We start from the raw sequence: 20,386 nt of genomic DNA, 5'->3' as shown, positions 1-20,386 counted from the left end.
CACTACGCTGACATACTCACTCTCTCACACTACGCTGACATACTCACTCTCACACACTACGCTGACATACTCACTCTCTCACACTACGCTGACATACTCACTCTCACACACTACGCTGACATACTCACTCTCACACACTACGCTGACATACTCACTCTCACACACTACGCTGACATACTCACTCACACACTCGCACACACTACGCTGACATACTCACTCTCACACACTACGCTGACATACTCACTCTCACACACTACGCTGACATACTCACTCTCACACACTACGCTGACATACTCACTCTCACACACTACGCTGACATACTCACTCTCACACACTACGCTGACATACTCACTCTCACACACTACGCTGACATACTCACTCTCACACACTACGCTGACATACTCACTCTCACACACTACGCTGACATACTCACTCTCACACACTACGCTGACATACTCACTCTCACACACTACGCTGACATACTCACTCTCACACACTACGCTGACATACTCACTCTCACACACTACGCTGACATACTCACTCTCTCACACTACGCTGACATACTCACTCTCACACACTACGCTGACATACTCACTCTCACACACTACGCTGACATACTCACTCTCACACACTACGCTGACATACTCACTCTCACACACTACGCTGACATACTCACTCTCACACACTACGCTGACATACTCACTCTCACACACTACGCTGACATACTCACTCTCACACACTACACTGACATACTCATTCTCGCACACTACGCTGACATACTCACTCTCACACACTACGCTGACATACTTACTCTCACACACTACGCTGACATACTCACTCTCACACACTACGCTGACATACTCACTCTCACACACTACGCTGACATACTCACTCTCACACACTACGCTGACATACTCACTCTCACACACTACGCTGACATACTCACTCTCGCACACTACGCTGACATACTCACTCTCACACACTACGCTGACATACTCACTCTCACACACTACGCTGACATACTCACTCTCACACACTTGGAAGCTGAACCCTTTCCCCCCCCATTTCGAATGAATACCATAGAAAGTTCACTTACTCTGTGGACAAATGTGTTTTAACTTTGGGGAATCTTCACCCCCTGCCAATTCGATGGGAGCCATTGGGCTCTTTGTTTGTCTGTTAATGAAACATCTTCACGTTGCTCTTTCATCGGCCTCAAACTCACTTTATGCCACAGTCAATTAAACCCCTTAGGGCCGCTCTAGAACGCGTTTGACATTTCAGCTCGCTCGTGTTAGGCACACCCATAGAACACTTTGCTTTGAGCTGTGTGGAGCGAAACAAACCACAGAGAAAGGAACATTTAAAGGGCCGTGCCACGACACTAGTATGAGGTGGAGAAACAGTAGCCCCAAGCACGGAACAGTCTCCAAGGGAATGTGTCCTATGTAAAGTCGCCATATCTGAGTTGGTGACTTATAATGGCAGGTTTTGGGATTATTTGAGGCAAGTGCGAGCTGGGGACATTGGATGCTATTGGTCAAAAGACACAGAATGGACTAGATTGAGGTTGTGGCACTAAAAAACTGTGACTGGGCTTGAGGACCTTGGTCCATATCGCCTGAATGAACTGGTTGTGCTGGGCGTTGATGCAGTCATGCCTTAGATATGGCCAGAAGTGTAATGAAGCGTATGGGGCACATCCTCGATTCTTACCCCACAAAGCAAGGCCTCCTTCAGGGCTGACTGGACTTAGGGTGGCCCACAGGCCTGTAGTTGAGCCCATGTTTCAGTGGTGTGAAACAGCTTGACATGTGAGACACTTCCCCAGGGTATGAGGCGATTCATCTGCCTTTTACCCTGTCTGCCATGGCGAGGCTGAGTCAATGAAGGCCATGTCTGGCCGGTGGACCTCATTGGTAGTAGCCGCTGTTCTGCGCATTCTATGGTATTTTCTTATCCCCGTCACGATCCAAATCAAATTTGATTTTCTATAGCGTTCCATGCGACATGTCCATCTCAGATTGCGCTTCGGAGAAGAATGGGATTGTTTTGTTGCGGAGACGTTCGTGCTGGTACGTGTTTCCTCGTGTAGGTTGTATCAATAGGTCCAGTGTATTAGATGTCTGATCTCAGTTTGGTATGCTCAACAACCGGTAACCTGAACAACAGTTCTCCATTGCATTGTTTCCTGCTACCCTATGGGGACTGTGTCCGGCCTGCATATAAACAGGGGTGTTTTATATAGTTGTTTTTCACTAGCGACATCTTTGGGTAGATGTTCAAGAAATCGTCCCCCCTAATTGTGATGTGTTCATCTCAGCTGAGGATTTATGCGGAGACGCTTAAAAACGTAGATCTCGCACGGACCGGAGGAGAATCTATTATTCACGAAAGCTAATGCATTGTTTCTGTTGCTTTATATAATCCCCCCTCCACCAGCATTTTCTCTGGCAGGTTGGCAGTAAAATCTGTATTGAAATTAGAAGTTTGAAAGACAAACCACTAGCTCCTTATATGTGTAAACTGCGTTAAATCACACATTGAGCTTACAGAACAGAGCTTCAAATGTTAAATGGGGGTTGAAGTCTGCCTGAACTAATTTGTAGGGCTTTGCACCATGTTGACATTTAAATGGGATAAGAATAGAAAACTGTATGCCGACCTATTTTGAAGATGCTTTCGGAATACATTCACATCAGCGCCGGTCTATAATTAATAAAAATAGACAGGCTTTCTTGCTCCAGATTTGATTGTAATACAACCTTATAAACACTACAGGGATGGGGTGGGGGGGCGGAGAGAAAAAATGGATGGGGGCAGGAATTAAGAGGGAAGTGGATTGCACACACCTGGTTTTGCGGGAGATTGCGTTGGCTGGCTGCTGTGCTATCACATTACTGTGATCCAGCCCCTGTGTTTGTGAGAGAATTGAGGAGAGGGACCGGCAAAATCAGCATGCAAATAACGGCACATTGTTAACTTAATCAGATGCAGGAGGAAAAACTATGGAGAGGGAGGGAGAGAGGGAGAACGGGAGAGGACGGAGGGTAGGAAGGAGGGATGTAGAAGAGGGAGAACGGGAGAGGACGGAGGGTAGGAAGGAGGGATGTAAAGGAGGGAGAGAGGGAGAACGGGAGAGGATGGAGGGTAGGAAGGAGGGATGTAGAGGAGGGAGAGAGGGAGAACGGGAGAGGATGGAGGGTAGGAAGGAGGGATGTAGAGGAGGGAGAGAGGGAGAACGGGAGAGGACGGAGGGTAGGAAGGAGGGATGTAGAGGAGGGAGAGAGGGAGGACGAAGGGTAGGAAGGTGGGATGTAGAGGAGGGAGAGAGGGAGAACGGGAGAGGATGGAGGGTAGGAAGGAGGGATGTAGAGGAGGGAGAGAGGGAGATCGGGAGAGGACGGAGGGTAGGAAGGAGGGATGTAGAGGAGGGAGAGAGGGAGAACGGGAGAGGACGGAGGGTAGGAAGGAGGGATGTAGAGGAGGGAGAGAGGGAGAACGGGAGAGGAAGGAGGGATGTAGAGGAGGGAGAGAGGGAGAACGGGAGAGGACGGAGGGTAGGAAGGAGGGATGTAGAGGAGGGAGAGAGGGAGATCGGGAGAGGACGGAGGGTAGGAAGGAGGGATGTAGAGGAGGGAGAGAGGGAGAACGGGAGAGGACGGAGGGTAGGAAGGAGGGATGTAGAGGAGGGAGAGAGGGAGAACGGGAGAGGACGGAGGGTAGGAAGGAGGGATGTAGAGGAGGGAGAGAGGGAGAACGGGAGAGGACGGAGGGTAGGAAGGAGGGATGTAGAGGAGGGAGAGATGGAGAACGGGAGAGGACGGAGGGTAGGAAGGAGGGATGTAGAGGAGGGAGAGAGGGAGAACGGGAGAGGACGGAGGGTAGGAAGGAGGGATGTAGAGTGGGGAGAGAGGGAGAACGGGAGAGGATGGAGGGTAGGAAGGAGGGATGTAGAGGAGGGAGAGAGGGAGAACGGGAGAGGATGGAGGGTAGGAAGGAGGGAGAGAGGGAGAACGGGAGAGGATGGAGGGTAGGAAGGAGGGATGTAGAGGAGGTGGGTAACATAAATAAGAGTCGGGGCCCTGAGATGGCGGAGGGCAAAGGGGAAGGGATATGTGTATGGGGGCGAGGGGTGAGGGGTGAGGGGCCGAGAGGGGGAAGGGGGCTCGTTTCAGAAGATGATGCAGCCTCTCCAGAGGTCCTTCAAGTGGCTCAGACAGGCAGTTCAGCGGTGATAGCAGAACGCCGTCCGTGTTGTGAGCCCCCCCCCGACAACAGATCACAGCTGTAGGACATGGGCGATTTAATATCCCGCATTATCGAAAGGCTGAGGGTACAGGGAGGGGTGGTGGGGTGCGGCAGGCAGGCTAAACATGGCAGGTGCCCCCATGCTGCTGGTGACTGTCTAGGCTAAGCCATGTGTCACAGTGCCGTCCTTAAAGGTTTATTCACAACAAATACATCCTAGGCTCATCATTTGACCAAAACATGGATGCCCTTTCATATGGCTGCAAGATCATTTTGATTTGTATATCTGGAAATGTCTTTTGAGTGTGTTGAAATGGCACGGTGTACCCTTAAGAGTTCACAGCTGCTACGCGGTCACCACTAGTGGGGATGAAATAGAGAGGTTAACGACCCGTGATGCATCGATCATGCAGCGATGCCTCCTGAATAGAATATGTACAGTCTGCAGCCATGGTAACATAAACAACATATTAGCATCATGGTGGTGGGTGTTAGCGATGACGAGGGTTCAGGAAAACAGAGAATGTGAGTAATGTCACTGATCACCAGCCACACGACACTACACAGGGACAAATAAAGAAGAGGCCTTGTGTTGCTTCAAGAGCAAGACATCTCCAGGGAGGGAAGCATTGAATGCACTATACAGAGAGGTCATTTTTCGTTTAACATTACCAACCTTTATGAACACACACACACATATGCACACATACGCACGCACGCACGTGTACACACACACAGGCACACAAACACAAATTCACACGCAGGGAGAAGTTGTGTAAATGCAGACAGGTCAGAGAGAGAGGAGTGTGGAGAGACATAAGTAATCTGTTCCTGGGCCAAACTGGCCCTTCAATACACACATCTCTTAGTTACCTCAGTAGAATGAAACATAAAACAGTTTTTGTAATGTATACTGTCCTTTACCTCTCAGATTTTCTGTAGAAATATGTGTCGTAAATGTTATTTTCAGTAATTAGCTATTATCTTTAGCAACCTCACCAAAAGGAAGCTGCTGCTCTGGGTTGGGTGTTTCATAGAGGAGAACAGGATGAGAGGTTTTTGTAGTGGAGTTCAGAGAGAGGCCTGTTTTGAAGTTTGACCAACTTTGCCTTATTCTCCTAATCAGAGTCTCGTCTTAGTGAAGCGTTGGCATGTAGGCAAACACTTCTGTCTGGCCCGCAAAATGGTTAAACTCGCTCTCTCTTCCCCCTTCTCCCCCTCTTTCCCTCTCCCTCCCTTCCTCTCTCACTTTTTCTCTGATTCTAAGAAGAGTAGCCCCCACTGTTTCAGATGAAGTGCGATAAATACACGTTCCCTGACGTCCCGAAGGCTCCCCACCCTCCCTCCTGAGAGCACACCCTCCTAACGCACTTCCTCTGCCACAATTAGTCCATAATAAATACACTTTACTCTTAATGCCGATAATGTGCCCTGCTCTCTGAATCTCCCTCTCTTCCTCTCTTGTCTTTTTTCCCCCCCCACTTTCTTATTAAGCCACATTAAGACGTGACTTTGGGTCACACGAGAGGGAGAGAGAAAATGATGAATTATTCTCAGAGCTACTCACAGCTGCAAACAATAGCGGCAAAGAAAATACAGATATTGTAACGCATGCAAAGAATCGAGAGCATTTGCAGTCAAGTCTCACTTCCTGATGGCTTTGATAAGATGAGTTGCTTTCTTAAACAGGATGTGTGCTGCTTTTAAAAAACTGCTCTATGGACATGCCGAGTACAGTTGCGTAACGGCCTGCCTTGACAGAGTGCCTGCGAGACTTGAACGATTCCTTCACATGAAGTCTCTCCAGATTAGCTTGAGATAGTTCATCAAAGTGATGGAATAAAGGAGATTTAGCATTGTCATATTAAAAAGAAATGCAGTGGTTGAATATTTAAAAAGCCCATTTGCCTTGACAGAAGTGCTTTTTCACTCAAGAGCAATATGGCTCCCCTACCTGTTTACTGGTCTCTCCTCATCTTCTCACAAGAGGAAAAAAAAAGAGGAGAGAAAAATAGTTATTTTCAAAGATATTGAAGAATTGTTCAATTAACAGCTGCGTGATGTAAAATAATTACTTGACTTGCTTTCCATAATGAGTATCTCTAATTAGCCATACATTTGTTTTGGTGAAAACTCCAAGCTATAGTTGTGAGGAGATGGTAAGTACGTTGAAGTAGCACCCAACCCCCCCCTCTCCTCCCTTCCCTTTACAAAGGCTGCATGACTTGGCTTCGAGGCACAATTCGCATCCCCATGTATGCATACAAGCGACGGTAAATAGTCAGGAGTGTAAAGGGATCTTTATTTTTTTTAATTAGCTATGCAACAATTAAAGGATTCACAAACTAAATCGAACCTTGTCTCCGTCGCCTCCCGGTTTGATTTCAGCACCTGTCACAACAACAGCCCCTGTTCAGCCATTATGCAAAACTTCCTAAGAACAGAACCAGCACGAGGAGGAGAAAACAGCAATTATTTCTGATATTCACTTATTTCAGGTGATATTGACATTTAGAGTTTAGAAGGAAAAAAAGAAAAGAAAAATGACCTGAAAGGGAAGAAAACGTGGCCTGGTTGACTTTGTCAACTGGTGCTTGGCAGATATGGTTTTATTTTGCCAACATTAAAGCCGCTCTAATGCCTGTGAAAGTGTGATGATGGGTGACTCACTCAGCACTACCAGGCTCCCTTTCTCATTTCCCACTGTAGAGTGAAAACAATCGCTGGGTTGATTGTACTGGTAGCATGTGCGCGCTGTTCTCTCTCCCTGTCTGCCTTTAAGAAACAGTGTTGGCCATGCCTTACCAGCGATGTGTCATTGCATTCATTTCCCAGTGAGTAGTATTCAAATGCAGAAAGGCAGCCCAGGGGAATGATGTAAAGCCATGATCGACCCTACACGGACAGCTACACTGTGGTCATTGTTCAGTGGCCTTTCTCTGCTGTAGGGTAACCATGCGTGATCAGCGATTCCACCGTGACTACTGTAGGACATGCCCCCCCCATCCCCCATGACAGAGGGTTAGGAGGGGTAGGAGGGGAGGAATTGCACAGGACAGAATACAGACAATCATTTATATGTTGGAAATTCTTCATCATGATCTAAAATCATTTACTTTTCATCACTTTTTTTGTGCGCTGGTTTGCCCTCTGTCGCCTATCTCATCCATCTCCCTTCTTATTGCGAAACACGGTCTGGTTAACAAATGTTGGAGACAATTAATCCCCCACTCATCACAATGCGTAAAATCTACTGGCAGGAGTCTTTCCACACTGCTGTGACCACTATTGCAAGATATGCACATGAAAAAGGCACACACACATCTGCTGGTCATCAGAATAATACCAGGAATGGTTAGCATAAAAGGAAGCTTTGAGCTTTTGGCCCGGCTCCGGATGATGATGCGGCTGACCAGGACAATGAACTGTGGGAATTCGCTTGTCTCCCGTTGATCTTCCTCCTTGGCATCCCGAAAGCCTGTCAGACGCAGGGGATAAAAAGACAAGGCATTTTTCTTTCTCTCTTTTCTTTCTCTTTTTTTTTTCTTTCAGCGGAGGGGGCCTCATAGTGATCTGTGGAGATGAGCTGAAAGCCGAACTACCTGTTGACAAGTCCTCTTAAGAGACCTCAATGACATATTGTGTGGGACTACAGAGCAGAAAGGAAAAGCCCAGCTAGGGTCGATTCATATTTGTCACCGTTGTATAGCGTTCAAGTTCTTGCATATAGAATTGTTGTTTTGATGTGTTGGGTTATGCAGCTCGAATCTGGGTGCTTAACTCATAAGTTAGCGTAGTTGTTGTGTGGGGTCTAGGGTATGACGTTGGAAGGAACGGACTGGGTTTATTCGACTTTATTTCACTTGTTGTGCTGGGAACCGTTCTGTTTTTGCCTCATTACAGCATGTAATGATCCAGTTCAGTCAAAGAGTATGGAGAGGAAGAAAAACAACTCCCTTTTTTATTGGGTTAATGAGAAGCGTCCCGAAGACCACCTGCAATAGACTAAACAAGCATGAGGAAATATTCCTATTAGCTTCAATTTACTGCCATGCTTAAAATGATCCCAGCTATCTCTACTTGTGTTGGTATCTGCTTTCCTTCGATATATATATATTTTTTTTGAAATACACTTTCCTCAGAGTATGTAACATATGGCAAACACACTCATTTTCCATCAGATAGTTTCCCCCCCTCTAAATGCGTTGACGATTTGGTGCGAATACGATGGAATTTCGTTACTTTGTGAATAATGATGGATTTATTAAAAGCAATGGCCTTCATTATAACTTAATGAGGTATTTTGTTGTAATTAGTTCATGGATTCTTGTCAATACAAAATAACAACGTCGTGTCTTACTAATGGCTTTTCCATTCATAATGTCTCCGTATAAACCTAGCATCTGCAGTTTAAACAATAACAAAGTGGTCAACCTACCTCTGTAGGCTGAGGGATGGGGCCTGGAGAAGTGTAACCACTTTCAAAATCATAGACAGAGCTATGGATGCAAGGACTGACCATCCATTATATCACAGTGATCGTTTTAAACATGTTTTGAGGCTATACATTGTTTTTTTTGTTTTTTTTTACATTATATTGTTTACTAAACATTCGAGTAAAATAAAATGTATAATTTACAAGTTATATGATTAAATAATCAATTGGTATATATCGTTCATTTATAAGTCCAAAAATGGTTGAAGCAATTAAGGATTATAGCTTTAAAACGTCCAAAAGGTTTTATTTGGCCTGCATTCAGTTGACCCAGTTGACCCATCAATATCACATGAAGCAATACTTACAAACGGTCTTTGATCAAATCCGAAACCTTCACAAGAGCATGTTTAGCCATACTCTGCTTATGTGTTTTAGCCTTAGAATATGCAAATGTATGTGGTATACATCATTTGAGAATACTCAACCTGACCAAGTGTTTTCTAATTCCTTCAACTATTGCATGCACTTTATAGGATCAGAGCACATGCTCGTTGCTTAGATAATGACACGGTACTGAGCCCAAATATATTCAGACAGAAATACACTTCCATTGTGTTAAAGATTACCGTCCGTAATTAAGCTGTAGGTTGCAGAGCAATTTGCCCCTTGGGGAAAAAAAAGAAGAAGAGAAATCTGGTTATGTGCCGCTTTACTTAAAACGGTGAATATTAACCACAAACTGTAAAGAAGAGCACCACTGCACCTCTGTGAGAAAGTGCAAAAGGAAGTCTGGTGGCTTTGCAGGCGTCATTTGAGCCTTATCGTTAATGAAAGAGCATTGTTGTAGACACCAGACAAACGTCAGATCTGTTTCGGGTTAGAGCCAGCGTAGACATTGCTACAGTCTGCTGTTTGGATGGCTGAGAGGTCAAGGTCAAGCATACAGGCGCACAGTTACTCGGGAGATACTTGTAAATGCTATCTGTGGCGGTGAGAAGTTACGACTTGTGACCCTGTGAGTTTCTAATGCGAACCACACAGACTTGTGAATGGCAATACCTGTGCACGAGAGAAGGACACATTGGATTACTGGTACTTACCCTGTAACAACGGGCACTACTTGCTCTATGTGAGTACATCAAAGCGTTTGCTTTTTCGGAAGCGGAATTCCATATGGATGAAATAAGACTGTCGTGATTACACTGAACACTCATTGTGTTGTTGTTCTAAGAGCATTGCTACCTGCATTGTTACACACAGAGGGCACTCTGATATTGAATTATTGTCAAAAGCAGTGCGTGCGTGCGTGCGTGTGCGTGCATGTGTGTTGATAGGATGGGGGGGTGTCACATAAGAAATGCCCTTTTTAATCAGGAAAAAAATATAAAATGACTTGGGAGCAAGGGAAGCATATTAATGCGGTTCATTTGCATACGCTCGTCAGCAAGGATACATTCAAAAAACAAACTGGATTTGTCAGTTCATTTCACATTATTCCATTGTCTATCTGCCTTTGTTATATGTTAAAGATAAAGCCGGAAATCAAATTGAAGAAAAGGGCAAGCTGCTATCTCTATAAATGAGCAACAGCTCATCAGTCTCGTTTGAATCATACATTTCTATGGCAAAAGGCAGCGTGCATGCAGGCCACTTTCAAAAAGGGGTTCCGTCTGATATTGGCAGAGTTTGCAAAGGATTGTGGGTGGCACATTTTAAGAGTCACTTCATTTTGTCTGGCGATGGACAATCCTTCCTAAGAGATCAGGATGAGAAAGTTGTCCGGGAAATGGTTTTATCTACCTGTGTATTCTCCCAACGTTGTATTTTGAAAATATACTCATGTCAATGTAATATCATTACAGTGTCGCATAGACATTTCCTGAATGCTATTTGCAATAGTGCGGGATAGTATATTCGTGTCTCAGTCACATGATAATAAGCTCATACAGCTGTGTGTGACCTCGCCAATGTAAGTAGGCGCTACATACATGAGGCATGCCCAGTCATCACACAGTCTACATAATATAGCCATTATATCCTTCAAGGGTTCATTTGATGACCTTCACCTGTATGACTAGACAATGATCACGTTCTAGAGAAGAAGATTGTATTCATAAGCAGCCCACAGACCGAATTCATATTTTCGAGATAAGAGTCAACACCAACCAACAGTGTTGGAGGAGCGGTCGGCTGAGGAACAGCCAGGCCTCATAAGTCTTCCCGGCGTGCCTCAGCATTGTGCTTCACTCCCACATCCTCGTGTGTCGTGTGTGTGTGTACTGTATGTGTGTAGCGGCGGTTTGATTCAAAGCTATGTTTCTGTTTGTTTATGTCGTTCTGTCTAGCCTTGTCGGTTGGCGGGTGTCTGGGTTCGCACCAGTTAGAAGCTGAGAGAGAGAGTTGTCCTTGATGTGTGTGCAGGTGCGTGAGTCTATATGTTGGGGGTGTCCCTTTTTAAAAAAAAAATGTTATGTTACCTTTATTTAACTAGGCAAGTCAGTTAAGAACAAATTCTTATTTTCAATGACGACCGAGGAACAGGTTAACTGCCTGTTCAGGGGCAGAACGACAGATTTGGACCTTGTCAGCTCGGGGGTTTGGACTTGCAACCCTTCCGGTTACTAGTCCACCGCTCTAATCACTTGGCTGCCCTGCCGCCCCCCTGACTTCACAGGAGTCTGGACATAAACTGGTCTCACTCCACTAAATGTGAACTCGTGTTATTCCAGTGCTTAGTCCCCGAAAGGAATTTTTATAATGATTATAATCATGTGTTATAGCACGCTGCCACTGTTACTAGGCAGCATAGTAATCAGCTTAATGAGATATTACACAGTGTTTTGTTGACCAAGGCAGAACTCACTTTATTGTGTCGGAAGCTTGACCCTGCCAGTTGCAAGGGAAGAACACACCATTATCCTTCTTAAGAGAGGGGAGGGCATCACAAACAACCCGGCAAGCAAGAAGACAACAACAGACTCTGCTTGTGTATTCCCTTCAGCTTGACGTTGTATGCTCTGGGCCGTAGAAACCATTCTTAATGGCTGGGAGGGCCTCTGATACATTGGGAACCCATTCAATAACACCAACTGTTGTTTTCCTCCTCATTGGAAGCCATGAGAGGAGGGGAAACGAAGGCAAGAGCAAAGTGATTCACATCAAATGTAATGTGCCTCTTTAATGGAGAATTATGCCTAGACAAGTGTCGCAGTAGGGAGATAAGAGCGTGTGTTTACTGAAGTAACCCCTTGGTTTTAAGTGCTATTGTTAATATCATAATTGTAGCATTGCGGCAGCTTCATGACAATGGCATTGCTCCGTTTCATTAAGGCGTGTAATTGGAGGAATCCTGATAGGATGGGCCCAAGTAGCACAATTATGCAGCGCCCGCCGCGTTTACCGTGTATTTATTGCATCCAACACTGTGTTGCAGTTTGAGAAAGTTCGGAGAGTTACAGTCTTCCAGCCTCAAGTGTGAGAACTTAAGCTGCACTGAAAACTCAAAAGAAGAAAGTGACATTTCAATGGGCGGCAGGTAGCATAGCGGTTAAGAGCTTCCCCGAGGCGACTCGGTGAAAATCTATTTTTGTGCCCTCGAGCAAGACACTTAACCATAATTCCTTCCGTAAGACACTCTGCTAAATTACATCTCTATTTCCATTCATCATGCACTGATAATTTACTCTAGTACTTCTCCTTCTCTTCCGGTTTTCAGATTTTTGGATGAGTCATAGCTCTTTTTTTAATGCATTGCTTATCAGGTTGATTGACTGTGGTTGACCGTTGTGATATCCTTCTCTCTTACAGGATGGAGGACTCTAGTTTGTGCCTTGGTGTGTCTTCAGCAGTATCGGACGCTGACAGAGACCATCTGAGCAACACAGTGCTAAATGGCCGATATCCCATCAGTCAGAAGCTCCACCAGCTGACGGCCCAGCTGGGCCACGCCTTTCCCGACCTACAGAGCCGACAGCAGATCCCTGAGGAGAAAGCTGCCACCCCATTGGATGAGAAGAGCCACGCTGCCCTGGCCAGTCAACCAATCAGCAGTCAGATGGCACTGCTCGCCAACCAGCTCAACCGGGACATAGATGCAAGTGCCCTGGCCAACCTGAATGGGCGTGTGGACCTGCAGCAGTTTCTCAATGGGCAGAACCTGGGCATCATGTCCCAGATGAACGACATTGAAGACGATGCCCGTAAGAACAGGAAGTACCCGTGTCCGTTGTGCGGCAAGCGATTCCGCTTTAACAGCATCTTGTCGCTGCACATGCGCACACATACAGGTGAGAAGCCTTTCAAGTGCCCCTACTGCGACCATCGAGCAGCACAGAAGGGCAACCTCAAAATCCACCTACGCACCCACAAGCTGGGAAACCTTGGTAAAGGACGCGGCCGCGTCCGTGAGGAGAACCGTCTTCTACATGAGCTGGAGGAGAGGGCCATCCTGAGGGACAAGCAGATCAGGAGCAGCAGCCTCCTTCAGCCAGCCCAGACCCTGCAGCACCAGCCACACCTTGGCCCTCAGACCCAGCAGCAACAGCCTGGCTCTGCTTGTGGCCTCCTCACCCCCACCAGCCTGGGAACTCCAGACTCCCTCTCCCAGCCCTCGTCCTCCCCCAAGCCGGCCAGCGCCCAAGATGACCAGGCCCTGAACCCACCCACTGGATTCCGCTGCACCTTCTGCAAGGGCAAGTTTAAGAAGCGTGAGGAGCTGGATCGTCACATCCGCATCCTGCACAAGCCCTACAAGTGCACCTTGTGTGAGTTTGCTGCCTCGCAGGAGGAGGACCTGATCAGCCATGTGGAAAAAGCCCATATCACGGCCGAGTCAGCTGCGGGACAGGGTGCAGCTGGTGGCGCTGAGAAGCCTGCCAACGAGTTCCGATGTGAGGTGTGTGGCCAGGTCTTCAGCCAAGCCTGGTTCCTCAAGGGCCACATGCGCAAGCACAAGGACTCATTTGAACACGTCTGCCAGATCTGTGGTCGTCGCTTCAAGGAGCCCTGGTTTCTCAAGAACCACATGAAGGTCCATCTCAATAAGCTGGCCATCAAGAGCAAGCCCCCAGCAGAGGACATAAACGCTGTCAACACCATGAACAGCATGGCCCAGGAGGCCCATGCTAACCTCTACTCACGCTACATCTCTTGCCTGCAGGGCGGCTTCCTATCCCCAGACAAACAGGGTCTGAGCGAGCAACACCAGATGCTGGCCAAAGCCGGCATTGCCATGAAAGAGAAGGAGATGCTGGGAAAGCTGCTGGGCCCAATGGCAGGGATGGGCCATGGCCTTGGCGAGGGGGAGAAGCGCTCTCTCCTGGGCTGCCTGAACCTAGTGCCCCCCCTGAAGTCCAGCTGCATGGAACGCCTCCAGGCGGCTGCCAAAGTTGCAGAGATGGACCCACTGAATAGCTATCAGGCCTGGCAGATCATGGCACGAGGCATGGCCATGGACCGCGCCTTTATGCCCAAGGAGCAGCACCATGAGCAGCACCATGAGCAGCACCATGAGGAGATGACCAATGCTGCCGGCATGGCCTTCACTAAAGAGAAGCATGACTACCCTATGATGTGCTCCAACGATGGCTCCAAGCAGAAGCAGCACAGCGAAGCTCTGCATGGCTCGAAGGCCGGCAGTGGAGCCATGATACCCCTGAAAGATGACGGCGTGGGCTTCGACAGCCACCGTGACTTCATGCCCCATCATGGCGGCCATGGCCTGGGCCTGGTCCACGGCCTGGAGTACAACCACCTGACTAGCCTGAAAGAGAAACCCACAGAGTGTCCTGACTGTGGTCGGGTCTTCAGGACCTATCACCAGATGGTGGTCCACTCTCGGGTGCACAACAAGGAGCGGCGGCCCATAGAAGAAGCCATCCAGCAGCAGAACAACACCACAGGGCTGGATGAGCGGCGTGGCTCGGCCAGCGACCCAGAGTCCCAGTCCATCAGCAGGTCCACCACCCCTGGATCCTCCAACGTGACGGAGGAAAGCGGAGCCGGAGGAGGCCACTCCCAGACCGGCAGTGTCCAGGACGACAGCCCACACCCTTCCTCCCCATCCTCAGGTACGACTAAGTCATTACATTGAATAACGATCAATCCCATAGTCACATTATCCTTACAATCAGGACTTATTCCAATGTGTTATTCATTATTTATATGAGGAGGACACGTAAGGGGGAGACATTGTGTCCGAAGAGGGTAAATCCTTACACAAAGATGAATTGGTTGATGGCTGGCACGAGATCTCGAACATACGCCATTTGCTTTGACATCCCTTCTACACAACACCGGACCCTAAGGAGTCCACTTAGACTGGAGAGAGAGGGAGGGGTCGGGGGGGGTCGGATCAAAACTGCCTGTTCAAAAAGCCCACCACAAATCCGAGCTTCACATTCCGTGCATAACTGGGATACTTAACGCCCATGTTCGAATACCCGTCAAACACACTCACACAGCCTGCTTCTTTCTACAGGATACTTTCTGCACACTGTTTTTACTCGAGAGGGGACGCCTGTCTAAACACACACACACACTTTGAGTCACGCACTCACACAAAACAGCCGTACGAAGACGCTCAACTCCCATGACGGAGTTGTGACTTGTGTCATTCACACTGGCACATAGAACACAGACGCAAGAAGGGCTTTATAAATACATCTGAGACGTTGAGACACAGTGTACCAGTATGTGTCCCCGTGTAACATCAGTCAAGACTACGAGGACGGGCCAAACGTATTATGAGTGATTAAAACATCTCCTTAAACGTGGGAGGGAAAGCAATTCCACCGTAGCCAAATAAGAAAAAGCAGATAAAGTGTACGTTTAGCAGGATTAAGAGAGGCTGTTCCTAATGATTAGAGAAGTTTTAAAGGTAACTTTCTCATTCCTCCGGGTGGAACACCACAAGCTAAGCGGCGCACCCGTTAATTAGGCCATGACTATGCGATAATCAGTTGGTTTAAGCTAAACAAGACACTAATTAAAGATATACATATAAAGCAGGTCATTTTTTTGACTTCATTTGCGGAGTGAAATGTGCTTTTAAGCCGTTTGAAAAAAAGTGGCTTATGCTTAAGGCTCGAAGTAACTTAATTCCAAGAGTACAGACAAAATTGTTTATTTATTCACAGTAGCAGAGAGTCCTTATCATCCCAATGTAGTGTGATGGGTTTGAACATGGAATGGGCTATGTTTATTTTAATCTAAGAAATAATAACAGACAACCCCCCCCCCACCCCAATTAGGAATTAATGAAAACGAGAGTGAGATAAAAACGTGTTTTCTTTATAGAGACTATTTAACACTACACTTTTCAACGGGGGGTGTATATGGTGCGGAAGTAATTATCTTCTGAATTTTAATGCAGGAAGTTGTATTTCTTTTTCTTCGGGTTCTCAAGTAAATCAGAGAAATGTAGCTCATGGCATTTAGTTAACTTTAGAAGTATTTACATATGTGTGATGTGAAGAACTTCCCCATCTTCAAAAACTTGAAAAATCTCTGAAAAGATCATGTTCTTAATTATTTTGCCAATTGAAATTCTATTTACAATAAAGCCTACATCAACTGAAATATTTTGGGTATTCATGTCACAAAAAAACTAAGTTGAATATCACACATGCACAGACTCTCTCTCTCTCTCTCTCTCTCTCTCTCTCTCTCTCTCTCTCTCTCTCTCTCTCTCTCTCTCCCTCTCTCTCACTGTATCTCACTCTCTCTCACTGTAGTCCTACCTCATCTATCAGTGCTCCCATGCCCTGCCTCCTCCTCTGTCCCTCTCTGAGTGCTGTGATGGAGTGTGATAGCCAGCTTAAACCCCTGTGTTTCTCCACCGTACAGGGGGATGCGGGCATCATGCCAGTTCCCTCCTGCTGGATCTAACAGGCCTTAAGGTTGACCTTGAGGGCCCCCACCTGCTTTTTTTTTTTGGGGGGGGGGGGTTGTCTCTTCGTTTGGGGCTGATATTGTTACAGGTACAGCCTCTTAGCCTAGTTCTCTCTCACAGTCTCTCCATTCAAACACAGTTCACCGGCTTTCTGTTGTGAGACTCAGGAAGCTGTGCAGACACCACTCCACCGCAACAACAGGGTCAAAGAGGAAAGAAACACTAAATATGCACAACTGTAAAAAAAAAACACAAAAAAAGAAATGAAAGGGTTTTGTTTTGTTGCAGTCTGTATTTCATTACTGACAGCACAAAGCCCTAAAAGTGTTTCTTCCTTCATGACATTGAGTGTGATTCATATTTGGAGCTTTGGGGCACCTAATTTAGAAACTGAGGTGTGTGAGAAAATGTCTCTGCAGCTAATGTGGAGGAAGGTGCCATTTGTGTGTGTGTGTGTGTGTGTGTGTGTGTGTGTGTGTGTGTGTGTGTGTGTGTGTGTGTGTGTGTGTGCTTGTGTGTTGCCTTGATGTGTCAGTGTTTTTAAATTAACAGGATGTGGCTGACTATACCTCTCTGTTAGTCTTAATATTGCACTCTTGCATTTTTGCTTGTTGAGAATTGTTTGTATTTTTATTGTAAGGCACTGTGTGTGTGTGTGTGTGTGTGTGTGTGTGTGTGTGTGTGTGTGTGTGTGTGTGTGTGTGTGTGTGTGTGTGTGTGTGTGTGTGTGTGTGTGTGTGTGTGTGTGTGTGTGTGTGTGTGTCTTGAAAACATTGCTAACCATCACCATACCGCCAACCTCGTAACCACCTTCCCACTGCAATTTTGAGTTAAACTTGAATTACAGTCATCAACAATAACATCTCAACTGTGAAAGAAGGTCGAGACAATCTCCTTTGTCTTTGACACTGCACTTGTTTAAAGACTTGCTGAAAAAAAATGTCTGCCTCAGAAATGTCCTTCAGAGACCTTCCTTCTGTCATCCACAGTAGTAAAACCGTAAATGCTTTGTGTTTCATAGAGACGTCAGAACCTTTCGCCCCCTTTTCATTAGTACGGTTTCCCCCCCAATCATCTCTTTTATTTGTGTTATTAGGCTGACAGATTGGTTTGACTGTGGAAGGAATCTATTGCTTCAGATTTCAGAGTTCTCCAGTCTGAATTGGGCTTGATGAACAAGAATGTTCCTACTTGATAGTGTCTCTCTCTGAATGCATCATGGTGGGCCTCAGAGCGACAGGCCCTGCAGAGTGCAGGTCTTAAACAGAGGCTTACCCTGAATGGCGGAACAGAACCCATTGAAACCTGATGTAATACTATGTAAAGCAGTGCTGCCAGTGTGTTGTAAGATGGGGGGGGTATTTATGTTCACATCCATTATAGATTCTAAAATTTAAGAAAAAAAGAGAGACGGAGAGATTAGGACGAACTAAAGGCAAGTTTAAAGTTGTTTCTGGTTGGGCCTCTTACAGACTATGGGGATTCCGTTGGTTGCTAGTGTGAGGTAAGTAAGCAATTCACTGTTAAAGGCGCTGCGTGGTCAATCCAACGTCTGCATTGGCCGTGCAGCATTTACGGTTATACGTTCTCTGCAGAAGTCAGGTCATCCATACTTCTTGCGCTTTGCGGAGCAGCGCAGAGCTGTTGTGAAGGAAGTTGTCAAGGAAGTGAGTTTGTGTTTATACAGGACCTCCCGGCCCCACCTACCATCAACCAATCATGTCAATGCGGAGCTATATGAACCCCCCCCCCCCCAAGAAAAAAAAAATTTGGGGAGGTGCTCAGCGATGCAGCACGGAGCTCAATTTGGCCTCTGCGTGCCTCAGGAGGCTCCGCAATTGCGGCACACCCTTCATACGGAATCTCTGAGCACATTTTTGGATTGACAATAAATTGGCTCTTAGTCTACACCTGTTGTATACGAAGCAGGTGACAAATAAAATTTTACTTGGGCTGTATGGAGAAATAAAGAGAGCAGAGACAGAAAGAAAGGGAGAGAGTGAGGCGGAGAGAGAGAAAGAGAAAAGAAGAGGAGAGAGTGAGGCAGAGAGAAAAGAAGAGGAGAGAGTGAGGCAGAGAGACAGAGAGAGACAGAGAAAAGAAGAGGAGAGAGTGAGGCAGAGAGACAGAGAGAGAGAGAGAGAGAGGCAGAGAGACAGAGAAAAGAAGAGGAGAGAGTGAGGCAGAGAGACAGAGAGAAAGAGAGAGAGAGAGACAGAGAGAGACAGAGAAAAGAAGAGGAGAGAGTGAGGCAGAGAGACAGAGACAGAGACAAGAAGAGGAGAGAGCGAGGCAGAGAGTCAGAGAAAAGAAGGAAGAGAGTGAGGCAGAGACAGAGAGAGAGAGAGAGATAGAAAGAGCAAAGGGAAGGATGGCAACCAGTTGATGCAAATGACTTGCTGAGAAAGGAACGTACAGTATGACCATGCAGCTACTCAGAAGCTGGTCTCATCAGACTGTAGAGAGAGAGGGGCTTTTCTCAAGGCCTCGAGCAGGAGCACCTCCACTCCACCCCTCACTCCCACCTCTCCGCTCCGGCTACAAACCTACTGCTCCTTTTCTCTGGAGAATCCCCCATGTCTAAATATTTTTAAGAGGAACAGCATTTTAACGTGGCAAGGATTAGTCATTTATCCCTAGGTCTTTACAGCTCTCAAACATGGAGGCAAAATGCTTGCTCCATACAAATTGGAATTGGATTTGCCGACTGACGCCTTAGGTTATAAAGCATGGATATTCATCTAATTACGTAATTACAATGGGGGGTAATTACACATGCAGACTTACTGTTACATTGTAATTGCTGTGTAATTAAAGCAAAAATAACTAGAAGTGTTCAGGCCAAAATTGATAGAAAATCTTGGCGAGTGTCAAAACGGTGGCTTTCTGAAACAGCTCTACATCTGTCTGCGTTTGTCTCCGTGGAAACCAGCTCCGATTTAAGATTGCTATTCAATTCCACCTTAACTGTCATACTAAGACGTACGTTCTATCCGTCTCTCGTCATCTTTCTAGCCTAAGAGGCAAGACTGCGGCCTCTGTTCAGATGTATGAAGTGGCGACCAAGAATGTGACCAAAAATAGACATAGAAGTGAAAGGAGAAACGACTAAGGGCATTCGTGTCGTGCGGTAGATCGCATTGAAATTGTGATTTAAAAGCCCAGTGGTTTGATGGTTAGGTAGAGCTGGCCTGTGAAACCCCAGCCCAGTGTCAGATGGAGGAGAGGTTGGCATCTTCAAAGGGCTGGAGCAAGTATGGCCAACTAAACAGGTATCTGTGGGATCATCGAGAGTCTCCGACAGTACATTCTTTCTCACAAAGATACCGTTCCTCTCTCCCAGTCAAGCCAAACCTTTGAAATGAGAACAGTGTTGTGTGCGTGCGTGTGTTTTTTTTTTATAGCTAATTACAGGGATTTTTGGATGAATTATGTCAATGCCTTCTCTCTCTCTTCCTATCTCCATCTTTCTCCCTGTCTCCATCTTTCTCTCTGTCTATCTCTCTCCCCCTCCCTGTTTCTCTGTCTATCTATCACTCTCTCTCTCTCTCTCTCTCTCTCTCTCTCTCTCTCTCTCTCTCTCTCTCTCTCTCCTCTCTTCACTTATTTATTTATCTTTGTAATTGACATCCGGTTCTCTTTTCTTCTCTCTATTTTTCTTTCTTGTTCTGAGAACTTGCCTGCTTCAAACCTGTGGTATAGCCGCTCTTTTGAAGACTAGCGCCTCAAACTGGCATGTCATATCTGTATTTTCTTATGTGTCACAAAACTCAAATAGTGTGCGAGGCGAATCGATTACAGAGCTG

The 20,386-nt window shown here is 46.5% G+C and overlaps 1 protein-coding gene across 20 annotated transcripts in view; it reads left to right on the top strand.

The window, feature by feature from the left end:
* znf536 (zinc finger protein 536) overlaps nucleotides 1–20,386 on the top strand; it is a 518,664-nt gene that overhangs the window by 395,895 nt on the left and 102,383 nt on the right. For 14 of the 20 annotated variants that reach the window (XM_052462075.1, XM_052462070.1, XM_052462080.1 and 11 more), the window contains one exon: nucleotides 12,497–14,757. In XM_052462075.1, coding sequence (XP_052318035.1) covers nucleotides 12,498–14,757 — 2,260 coding nt within the window. In that variant the 5' untranslated portion in view covers nucleotide 12,497. Of the gene's footprint in view, nucleotides 1–4,199; nucleotides 9,819–10,034; nucleotides 11,111–12,496; nucleotides 14,758–20,386 lie in introns of those variants that run through there. The other 6 variants (XM_052462072.1, XM_052462082.1, XM_052462064.1 and 3 more) reach the window with 6 other exon arrangements.

This window comes from Oncorhynchus keta, chromosome 14, assembly GCF_023373465.1.
Source record: "Oncorhynchus keta strain PuntledgeMale-10-30-2019 chromosome 14, Oket_V2, whole genome shotgun sequence".
NCBI lineage: Eukaryota > Metazoa > Chordata > Actinopteri > Salmoniformes > Salmonidae > Oncorhynchus > Oncorhynchus keta.
The sequence above is the reverse complement of the archived record's forward strand: the minus strand, read 5'-3'. Positions and strand labels throughout refer to the sequence as shown.